Raw genomic sequence first — 12,589 nt, 5'->3', positions numbered from 1 at the left:
TGTTTCCCTAAGTCCACATTTGTTTTCATCATGTACCTGGGTATTCACAAAATCCATACGTTGGCTGTTTGTATTTTAATGTGAAACTTCAAGTGGAACCAAAAAGTCTTTTTCTTAGACTGAGTAGTGCACTTCTGTTGATCTTCTTACTTTGAACTTTATGTTCAGGAAAATATATAGTCTATTTTTTAGCAAATTACCTCCATAGTCACATGGCCTGTTGACTGTTAAGTCCTTAGTTATCAAATCATTGTCTACTGTACATTCTGTATAATGCACACAATTCAATATTACAATGTCCTTTAAATGCATTACCAATTAAATTAAGATGTACATATGGAAGGAACTGAATTGATATAATCTGAAAAGCTGCAGCTTTTATAGATACTGAAACTATCTTATGATGAAAAACTTCTTCTCAATTAAAAAGATTTTCTACAAGACCCAATATACTTTTGCTTTTTGCAAGAGTCACACCATACTGCTCATGGGAATAGTGTGAAGTGCTATTTGTTTGCTGAAAGAAAAGTGTACAATGTGGAAAAGCCTACAAAATAAGAGATCCATGAATGAATATTTTATAAAAGGGATGAACTGAGTAAAAATGGAAGAGAAAGCCGAAGGTCTAGTCTACCAAAAAGTCCCTGCAAAATTCTTCAGTAGGATCTAAAAATGAGGACGTTTTAAAGGCAAATATGACACAGTATCCTCTCCTCTTGACAGTTCTGTTTCCATCAGGCAGTCTCCTGGCCCCTGCAGAAGGACCTCTACTTCGGTATTTAATCATGTTGTCAGAACATAAGACCAAACTGGTGGACACCTGGATTCCAGCTTTCCCAGATGCTAAGGCTCACTCTAACAATTTCTTGTTGCTCTGAGGGCTCCTCTTGCTGCTCGCCTTCCCCTGCTTCTTTCATTTATCTTTCTTTATGTGCTTCCTAGTGAATAATGCATGCTCTCTGTGCTCTTAAAGTATGGTACATTCCAAACCTCTTACTGTTCTCTCTCTCTCTCTCTCTCTCACTCTCTCTCTCTCTCTCACACACACACACACACATACATATATTCTCTCTCTATCTTTTGATTAGCTTATAAATTAAGTTTAGTGGAAGTTCTCCAAACCTTAGAAATGTTTTGCTTCCTGGTTATACTCCTAACTATCCTATGAAATTCTGAAAGCTTTGAAAAGCTACATGCAAAACAGCAAAGCATTTTTGAATACAAATACTGGAAAAAGAATAACTTAGTGGGTTACTCCACTCCCTTTCAGACATAACAGCTTTCTAAAGAAGCATGTTCACCGGTGCACCATGGGACATTTTAACATGTAATCTCCTTGACTGTGACATTGACTTTTAATTAAATGCGCTGGGAATATTTTAAAAGATAAATGTTATATTTGCAAGTCTGGTTTTCTCTAATTTAGTGCTTAGCTTCCTATTGGATAGATTGATTGATTTATTTGTTAGTATTCAAAACCATTGAAAAATGCAATGACCTTTTTATCAGCAATTTTTTTTATGAACATAAGTATGCACTTTGGAGGAGATTAGTGCTGTGAGCGAAGGAGCAGTCAAGAAGAGGCTTAATGTAGCTGTTTTCACCTGTACAAATGTGAACATTATTTTGCTGGTCCACAGGAACATAGTCCTTATTTTTGATGTATTTAATTGCTGCAGTCCCCAGGGCCTGTTTCTGCTCACACTGAAGAAGTCAATGAAAATCTCCCATTGACTTTGAGCAGGATGAGACACAACATATACCCCAAAAGTATGTCATAAAATATGACAAAATTAATACAGTCAGGTGCACACTTGTGGGAGGGGAGGGTTGTTGCTGTTTTTTTTGGAGGGGGGGTTGGTTAACAAAAATGCCCTGCACAATAGGCCTCATTCCTAACATCCGCACAATCTCTAGGCATTAAAGATAGATTGGTCTCCACATCTTACCTAATGACATTGCCAGAAAGAGGAGCCCTGTTCTGACTGTTTGAATTTCCCAGCTGTATTTCCTGACCTGTACTCTTGTCACTTTTTCATGGATCTGTGGTATGCTCTCGGCCTATCTGACATCTAAGATTCACTGGGTTAGAACTGAATTTGGGCATGGTTTAGACTTTAGGTCTGAGTGAATTTTACTACCACTTTCATATAGTGTATTAATATATACGGGAATATCTTTACCCAACTCTAATGCCCCAAACGTGTGTGCTGTGTAAAAGAGTCCTTGTTCTGCATGCTCGAACTAAACGTCGAGTTGTAGCCTTTATAAATGTTATGCTTTGCAGTATCTTGGCAATTAGAAGCAGTTAAAAACCAGTTCAGCTCTTCTCCTAAGTACAGCCAAAGACATGTGCTGACAAGTTATTTTTGTCAAAGGCATAATTTATTTTTATTTTTTTAACTGAATTTAGTAGTAATGAAAGGTGCTGGATTGACAGCACTGGAGACTATAATAATCTGTTTGTCTGTCCTTACACTGTTCAGCCAGTGACCTACAGGGCCACCTCTAGGCCTGAGAGGCTAGTTCACTCTCCATGCTCATTAAATCTTGCCCTTCTGCTGAGAATTCAAGCAAGGATGCCAACTGTGTTTGAGGAGGTGAACATCTGTCCATTAGAACTGGACTGAGACCCACCAATTCATTTCACACAGGCCACTGAGTACCCTTCATATAGTAGCTATTCGGTCACTGTCTACCTGGGTGGGATTTCAACTCACAGCCTAGAGGTTAAATTCCATGTCCCCTACCGGTCACCTGAGTCATCCAGTCCCCTAATGGTAATAATTTCACAACATTTATTTACAATGTACTGTGCATGTTTCATCACATCCCTGAAAAATAGTTTGTTGTAAAGTACCATAGTGTCGTCCGCTGACTCTTAGGAATCTGAGTATGCAGTACAAGGATTCGTTATGGGATCATGATTAGGTGATATGCAAAGGAGCATTGGAGGTGAATCTAACAGTTGCTCACAGGCACATCCATTAAGCTAAGATGACTCAGGGTCAGAATTTTTTAGTTTGCTAAATTTTGGAAGAAGCTTGTGTTAATTACTCACTTTGGCACAGGGCTACTGTCATTGACAATTTCCCTGCTTTCCTTTGTGTGCATTTCCTCCTTTCTTACAGAATTGGGGCTTGCATCAGTTACAAGATAGAACCATATTAAGCTTGTTATTCATATAAATTACATATATGCCATAATATCTTGAATTGGTGAGAAAATTAGTATATTTTATTCAGTTGCATATCTTTGCTAGTATATTTGTAAATAAGAATGTTTGACATTGATGAGTAGAAAGTAAAACACATGATGAAGATCTAGCTGAAAGTAATACATAAGTTAGTATAACCTGTGCTGCTGGTTGTGATGGGGTGTATAAACCCTGCACTAGGACTCAAGGGGTTAAAGGATAGATCTGGGCCCAGACAACCCCACCCAGCCGCATCTGCAGAGCATGCTCCAGATGGAGCTTAAAAAGAAGCCAGACCACTCAGAAAGGGGCAGACAAGGCAGGGAGAAAGATATGCCCTGGGAGCTTCTAAGAAGGGATGCTGCAGCAGCTCTTCTAGGAAAAGGGCAGCCATTCTGGTGGCCCTAGTCAGACTAAAGGTGCAGTTGATACCTTTTCTTCAGCACCTGTTGTTATAGATGGAAAAGCATGGACTATAGAATGGGGGGTAGGAAGTGGCCCAGATAGGGCAACTGTAAGGCACTCTTGGGTGTCTGGCCCTTGGTAACCCTCCCAGGGACCTGGGTAGAGCCTGGGCTCCCCTACCAACCACCCTCTGCACTAAGGAGGAACTCACCCCCTAACCACTGGGTGATGCTTCCATCAAGTGACAACCATCCCAACTTGGTGGAGAATGTGAGCATTCACCCTGGGTCTGCTGTAAGATCTTGAGAAGAAGAACTGGAAGGGAAGAAAAAGAGGGAAGAGAGAAAGAGAAGAAAAATACACTTCAACAAATTTTTGAAGTGGCTGATGGACAGCCAGCAGCAGCAGCAGAACCAGGTGTTCCAACATATGACTGCCCAACAACAGCAATAACAGCATATCCAGGAGCAGGCAACACAACAGCAGGAACAGCAACAAGGCCTGCTTCAACAGGTGATGGCCATTTTACAACCCCCAGGAGCAAATGCAAACATGGCGGCTGGTACCTTGAACCCCACCACAATTATGAACCTCCCTGTAAGACTCACAAAAACAGGGCCAGAAGATTACTCCAAAGCTTTCTCGGTCACTTTCAAGAGGGTCATCACAGCAGCTTGATTGCCATCCGAATACAGGGCTGTTTTGCAGTCCCATATCTTACTGAACTTGCTCAAGCTGTGTACTGGAACTTTGATGCCACAGAAGCCCAAGACTATGCTAAGGTCAAGGTAGCCATCTTGGACACTTCCATATCATGGCAGAAACCCAAAAATAGTGCTTCTGTTGAGAAAGATGTCCCCCGGGGACCCAGTCACAAGCAGTGACCAAGAGCCTTACGGAACACTCTTGGCAGTGGCTCCAGCCCAACAAATGGACAGGGGGACAGGTGGCCAAACAAGTGGTGCTGGAACAATTTATGCAGGTTCTCCCAACTGCGGAGGTGAGAGTGGATGCTACAACATCGGCCTGAGACGTTGGCTGAGGCAATCAGGCTGGCAGAAAATTACTTAGCAGCTGCAGGCCTGAGAGTGGGGCCACTCAAGACCAAAGATGCTCACCCCAGCTGACCACTGACAGCAGACCTTCCAGCCTACTGAGGGGGCAACTCATTGGGGAACTGCATACCAGGTCTGGCTCCCCCAGCCAGTCCATGGCTACAACAAAGCCCTGGAAGACTGGTTCCAAGGTGAAGAAAGGATGAGAGGAGAGACCAGTCCCGCAGTGGTTTGAGCATTGGCCTGCTAAACCCAGGGTTGTGAGTTCAATCCTTAAGGGGGCCATTTAGGGATCTGGGGCAAAAATCTGTCTGGGGATTGGTCCTGCTTTGAGCAGGGGGTTGGACTAGATGACCTCCTGAGGTCCCTTCCAACCCTGATAAGCTATGATTCTATGAAATACCTGCCACAAGAATCCCACCTCCCCTGTGCAGTCAGGGGTGGAAAAAAACCCTCAACTCGGACTTACTTTTTTGTGCTAGCAACAGGTCATTTCTGCTGTGACTGCTCCTTCATGGATTGCTCCTCTGGGCAGGCATGGATGGCAGACACCTGGGCTAGAAAAAGAGGCCTGGCCAAGAATCTAGTCCCCATGTGGATCATTGGGGTAGAAGTGACAGCCCTAATAGAGTTGGGGTGCAGCCAAACACTGATCTGAGGACAACTAGCAGGACCCAGAGATAACCTGGGAGAAACCTTCTACCTCTAGTGCATGCACAGCAATGTAGGCCTATATCCCACAAGGGAGTTACAGCTCACTGTAGGAAGCTGCATGAGAAACATACCGTCAAGCATGGTCCCCACTCTGGCCTACCCAGTGATTTTGGGTTAGATGTTCAATTTTCTTGAACCAGATTTTTACTCAACTGCAAGTACATTATAAAGTGCAACACTTGAATTTACTGTATCAGGAAACTGACTATAAAAAGGTTTCACCAAAATGGATATGTCCCCCAAGTTTATCTAAAACAGAGGTGCACTGTTAGCTGTTGAAAATTTGTTTTTCATTACTTAAAGTTTTATATATAGTCCATGTCTGTCGTATATCAGATTTTGAAAGCAACTGTTCTGTGGACTTCAATGGCGATGATAAAGTATGGAAATGTGGGCAGTTAACAGTACAGTGATGTCATAAAGACTCAGGCACGTTCTCTCTGGCAAGAATAATCTACTGATGCTAAGAACTCATCAGGCTTGGGTTGGGCATAACTAGATGGGCTTAAATTTAGATCAGAGGGAAAGCTGGCAATTATCATGTTCTTTAACTATAAGCAGCTGAACAGGACACAGGTAGCCACAAACTTTTCAAACAGCAATACAATCATTTCAGAAAGTCTAATAATCTAGAAGTCTTTCTTTTTGCAACATTTAGTTAAACCTGTCTAAATATTGAGGGAAAAAATATTTTATAACATCTTAGAATGACATTAGCATTAAAACAATACTGTAGAAATGAACTCTTTACACAGAAGCACTACAGAATCTTGGATCACTACTTTGGCTATTCATACTACAGTAGTTTTTGCAAGTAATAGCACTAGACGTCTTTTACCATTTTGATGTACAGGAAATCTTAGAGCTGTAACACATTTTCAAGAATAAAAGAAAGCTGGCATTTGAATTTGTGAATGCTGTAGAACCCATTTGTATTGAACTTTAATATCTGTTAATAGTGACATTGAATGAAAGTCCTGAATTGTTTCAACATGTTGTAATGTTCAAATTTCAGCCTCATTATGGGCATCATCCTGTGGCCATTCACGGTTACTGGAATCTTCCCATTGGCTTCCATTGGTGAAGAATTAGACCTTATGAGGATGTCTACAGTCATACTTTTTCTAATGTGATCTGTGCATCCTTTGTTGATGTTGTTGTTTGAATTGTCTTTGGAAAGATGCAGGGTTTCAGTAGCATTGAAGCTGACCCTTTGAAAAGCAGCATAACACTTATTTTACTCAGTATGGTAGGATTTAATAGCCATTGTTAAATAGCACATGTTGTAACAACATCAGTACTTCCTTCACAAAAGCAGGATTTATTCCAGGCCTTTATTGGGAAAACTGTGTCTGTAATGCAGCTTTCCTTAAGATTTGGTCAATTTTTTTCCCACCTGGATACATTGTCTCTGTTTTGAAAGCGACTTTCCTATACTTTCCACCTGTAACCGGAATCTTCTCTCTGGAAACACTTTAATATATTTAGAAAAGACTATAAACACATTGCAATATCATACACACATGGGTTTGTGGCGCTCCAGCCCAGCAATAGCAATTATGCTATATGCTCACCTTGATTTTAAGGCTCTCTGTTATAACTCTCTCTGTGTGCCTTAAAGCTAAGGCTTACTTCTTGCCTTACAGCAAAGTAAAATTCTATTTAACTACATGTTTTAACTTAGGTGTTATAAACAATAAGAGCAATCTTAGATTTTTCCAAAACAACACAATCCTCAAGAATCAGTCTATATAACTAGGTTTATTCAGTTAAATTTTGTATTTAAAATTACTTGTTTGAATTCATATTGCAATATTTTATTAACCTTTATCACTGTATGTTTAGTAAAGAAAATACACACAAAATTTCACTTATACAATCGTAGTATTTACAAGAGTTAATATTGCAAAAAAAAGATTTAAAGACATCTTCCAATATTTAACACTGGAGACTAAATGATAATTATAACAGATGTTCTAAGTGGTACATAGTAATATAATTTCATTAAAACTTCTATGCAGGATAAAGCAATCTGCAGATTAACAAACCTCAGCAGATGAAGCTAACATTAGCTTGCACTGATTCAAATACCACCTTTGCAATACTCTTATTGATTATATTAAACATACCATGAAAGGAGTGAAAACTGAACAGTACTCTAAGAACAGACAGTGGGGCATGGGAGAGTGGGGGCATTTCAGCGAAGTAGACTTCTTTGGCAATTCTGCATAGAACAATTAAAGCCTGTAAACTGCTCTTCTTTGTGTGCTTAACACATGCCGACACAGTGGTTCCATGCATGGATAAGAGCAGTGCATGGTTTTAGATACAGAGGCGTGAAACACAGGAGCCAAGACTGGAGATGGAGAGGCTTGGAAAGTGTAACCATGGTTAGCGGGGAGGAGGGGGAAAGCTAGAAGAAGTGGTGTATTTCTGCATGCCATAAGGGCAGCACAACTTACACCATGTACTGCTCTGTTTGTCTTGGCAGATCTGTGTGCGTGGATCTGGCTGTGGGCGTGATTCTGCCAAATATGGTCAGTGTTTAACCTACACCCATGTATAGGTCTCTAGTTATGCGTTTTGTCTACCATTTGCCTCTTTCTGCCAGGCCAATACAGCTCTGGCTTCCTTGCCATTTTTTTACTGGACATAAGCTATAGTAAATGAGAAAGCATTATGTGACACATACCAAATATTTAGCTGAAAGTGCAGGATCCAAACCACTTAGTCAAAATTTATCTGAGCCAGAAAGAAATATACTGTGTAACTAATATATAATATTTGAATGATTTCTCAGAACCTTTTAGTGACAGTTCCAGTCACAAATTTAGATTAGCAAAACTATATATAGTTACCTAACAATATGGACTGCAACATTTTGCACTTTGGATTGCCAACCTTTCATGTATATGGTATGGAATGCCTCTGAGTGACGTTAAAAGTGTGTCATTAGCTGGCTCTTTGGCTTTGACATGCCACTGTGGCATCCTTTCCATGACCTACCCCTAGCGTGTGATATGCTTTTCATTTCACTTCGAGGCATGCCAAATGTTACAGAACATTGCAGTCCCCTTTCACGCTTTTATAAGCAATTCACATCCACTTGTTTTCTCTCATACTTCTGATGATGAAACCATTAAATGAATGTTTAATTTACATTATTAACTTTTGTTAATTCATACTTGTAATGACTTATTAAATGAAGATTAAAATCAATATTTCATCTGTCACAGATGTTAACAGCGATGTGGATGGGTGCAATTGATTCATTGTTCTATGGACACATACTTACAGAGATTGTCATAATTCCACGTGTCTCTAAGTGCTGGATTTTACACAAAATCTCTCAGTTATGTCAAAGATGGGTAAAATCACAAGCAGGAAGAGAGCTCCCTATTTACTATGCATCTGAGGAGGTTCCTATAAGTTGTTTATTACAGCAAGCACTATGCATATTGTATATTTTGCACCCATAAAAAATAGCACAGTTACACTCATGCTGGTTGGAATATCGAAATAGCGAATATGCTGAACTTCAACCTCCAACTTCTTGGGAAGCCACAACCTTTGGAGGGGATAATTGGTACATGGGGTCTCTGGATGGGTGGAGATGTCTTACTTCACTTTTGAGGGTACAGAGAGTGCTGTAGCACAAGTAGCCCCTCAAATGCATAGGTTGTTTCACTTTCTGGGGCTAAATGTGCAGATCTCAGTCCAGAATCAAAATCTAATTGTTTAAGCATCCTGTTGAATGTATAGTCTCCTTTTCCTTGCATTGTTTATCCCACCATCTGTTGTACTGTATGTGTACCCTTCCCTATTTTCTCTTCTCCCAACTATGCCGTCGTTTTGTACCACCGCCTGATAAAATCCTTACAAAGTTTTACAGTGTTTCTTGCCTTTATGCTCCTTTGTCTGGAATGTATTTTAATGACCCCCTCCCTCCTCTCCCCTCTCCTCCCCTTCCCCCTTTTAAATTTTATTTTGCTGCCTACTTTGTGGGCAGACCCTGTTGTATTTCACCATTTTATTCTGGTGTGTTTTCTTCTTCTAGTCAAGCAGTTTTCTGTTCTTCTCTTAGAATTACACTTTATGACTACCAGGCCATGTGTAGAACAAACAAAGAGAGTAGCGACAGTGCCCATAGCTTACTGGACGTAAGTATAGTTAACATTATGAGCACCCTTCCATAAAATCACCAGAAAATTGTTGCAAATATATATATACATATGATGTAATATTTTGATTGTAGTTATCACAAGCCTATTATTGCTATTTGGAACTATTAAAGCTCTTACATTTATCGTACCATCCCATCCCATATGAACAATGGTTCTATATCAATAAATCCACTGTGTTAAGTATTTATGGGTCCAAACTCTTGTACGGTAGCTTTTTCCACTAGCACTACTAATGCTAAGAGTCTGTCAGCATGTTATTTGTCCCATTATGAACACCTACTCTCATAACTTTCTAAATTAACTATAAACATTTGCTTTAGGCAAAGATCTGGAATTTTTAAATATATAATTTGTTAAAAAAAAAGGTTTGGGAGGTTTTAATTATAGGGTGGTTGGTTTTGTTAAAGCCTTCAAGTTAATGTTTTCTGCACCTTGTTTTGCACTTCTGCAGTGAACGGAACAACAGATTGATTTTTTCTAAAGTGGAATTTCACTGACCACTTAAACCTTGTTCCTGTAACTAGCTCTGCATACAGACCCCTGTGCCTTCTCAGAACCCAAGTGAAGTCAAATGTGTTCCACCTGAGCAGACCCCTGGTCATTAAAGGATCAGAGCTGCAGTTAATAATTTTAGGGTGTTTTATAATACAAAATATTCATAGGGTTTTTTTTAAAGCCAGAATGGACCATTAGATTGGATGTATATAGTTGAATCATCTCATTAATATTACAAAATGAATTGTTTTTAACCAAATTTGTTAGTATTTAGCATGAAAAATGTGTATATAAAGGCTGCAACAAAATAATTCCAAAACTGAAGGGCCCTATTCACTGATATCATAGACTCTAGAAAAAGTTATTACACAGATTTTTTTTAAAATGGACCTGAGTACAGCTATACAAGCTAAACCTAATAGTTCTGTCAGCATAATTACTTAAACGGCTAGGTAAATATATAAATATTATGGTGATTTCCAAATATCTGTGTATAACTTTTATGCCCTGTTGAATAATCATATGCATTTTACAACATTTTCATTTATGTATTTGCATGAGCCCAAATATTTTTAAATACCTGAAAATATGGAATTGCTTTACACATCAGCCTAAGCATTTCCAAGCAAAGGCCTGACCTTAGGGACACTTACTGTCATAATGGGACTATATAGCACTATGCAAAGCAGTAAGTGTTTTCAGGATCAAGTTGTAAGCTCTCAGCTAAATGATATGGAATGTTCTGAATCAGATTTAGATGAGAGATATAAAATGTCTGTAAAGTAACAGCAATGGGAAAACATCAAAAAGGTTTTTTGGAGGGAGGCAGGGGTCAGTTCAGTCTGGATCAGCATCCCAGAATGGTGAGCTGTACTATCCTAACCTCTTTGGTATGCAAAAATTATATCCCAAAGGCAGGCATTTTTTCAAGAGATAGTCATTACTCCCTATTTCTGGTCACACTGGGAATACTGGAAGAAAAACCTTTCTTGGAAAATTGTGGCATATACTGAGACATGTGGTGAACATTTTCTATCAAAGATAACCATTTTTTTTGGACTCTCAAAAGAGATTTACATCTATTTCACTTTGAAGGATGGGCAAAGCTTCACTTAGAGTTTATTTTATCTCTGCTGGTTCACCCATCTCTAATTATCATGATTGTAATGAAAGTGTAAAAAAAATGCAGGCTGAGAAGTTAGGGCCAGATTTTAAAAAGCAGCTCATTTGTGTCTTGGCCCACAGCTTTGCACATGCAAATCGCCTATTAGGCACCTTACAGTACAATTTGCACATACACATACTGTTCATGTTCACATATGTGCTATATTCCCACCTCAGAATTACATGTGTACAACTGCAAGCACAAGTAAGGCTTGAGGCCCTGTTGAAAGTTTAGGACTGTGTGCGCCTTTTCATATTTTAAATAGCGCAGAAGTGGAACACATGCATCACAATATGCACAAGTCTTAAAGAGACAGTGTTCCACCATATCATCCGCTCAGGACAAGTGACTGTGCAAAGCAGGAGATGGGGCACAGTCAGGATTTGTAGAATATGCCTGTAGACCATGGGATTAAAATAATAGAGGTTAGAAATGGACAAGAGACGTATAGATCATCCACTTAATTTTAAAAGTCCCAAGTAATGAGATTTTTGGCCCTTCCCTTGTAGGACTATTCCACAGCCAAATAGGTCTCATAATAAAGAAGTTTTTTCCTGATATTCAGCCTGATTTTTCCTTATCTTAATTTCACCCACTAACTTAAAATTATACCTCCATGAGCCAAACTAATAAACCAGTGTTAACAAGGGACCTGTGCAAGGATAAGGGCCACCCAGGTGGATCCCTTCGCAAGATCATGACATTAAATGATTCCTCTCCCTCTTTGGTGTTAGGATCTTTCATCTATAGATAGATATAGATATAGATAGGCAGTCAGTACAGCTGGTTTAAAAAAATGTCAGAACAAGTTTTCCATCAGAAAATGCAGTTTCGTCAAAATCAAACATTTCATGGGAAAGTGTCAATTGCCATGACATTTTCACCAGGAAAACATCTAAATGAATAACTTCGCCTTTCTTGTTTCATTTTGATGATATGGCAAAATTTCAATAGCATCAAAATATTTCAATTCAGAACTTTTGAAACATTGTTTTGATAATGTTGGAACATTTTAATTATTTTTTTTATATTAGGTTAAATAATATTGTATTTATTTTTATATTGTTTTGACATTATCAACATGAAGTGATTCAACATTATGGAAAAAAATCAATTTTTCAGAATAAAGGATTTTCAGATTATTTTTTGTGTGTGAAACTACGGAATGTTCCAATTTTGAATTAAAACAATTTTTGAACTGTCTGAATTTCCCACTGAATGGAAATTTCATTTTCTGACCAGCTCCCCTTTGGTCATCACTTAGCTCTTTAGTTCATTTATTTTTTCCTATAAATCAGTCCTTCATAGGTCAAGATCATGTTGGTCTCAGGTTATATTTAAAGTCCTTGCTAGTTCTGCACCACTTCAGCATCCC

At 39.0% G+C, this 12,589-nt stretch overlaps 1 protein-coding gene across 1 annotated transcript in view; it reads left to right on the top strand.

Moving 5' to 3' along the window:
• CACNA2D3 (calcium voltage-gated channel auxiliary subunit alpha2delta 3) overlaps positions 1-12,589 on the top strand; it is a 734,667-nt gene that overhangs the window by 686,828 nt on the left and 35,250 nt on the right. Inside the window, exon 32 of the mRNA XM_024221093.3 lies at positions 9,455-9,530. Coding sequence (XP_024076861.2) covers positions 9,455-9,530 — 76 coding nt within the window. The remainder of the gene's footprint in view (positions 1-9,454; positions 9,531-12,589) is intronic.

The sequence above is a fragment of the Terrapene carolina genome, unplaced genomic scaffold (assembly GCF_002925995.2).
Source record: "Terrapene carolina triunguis isolate 2854851 unplaced genomic scaffold, T_m_triunguis-2.0 Scaffold89, whole genome shotgun sequence".
NCBI lineage: Eukaryota > Metazoa > Chordata > Testudines > Emydidae > Terrapene > Terrapene triunguis.
The sequence above is the reverse complement of the archived record's forward strand: the minus strand, read 5'-3'. Positions and strand labels throughout refer to the sequence as shown.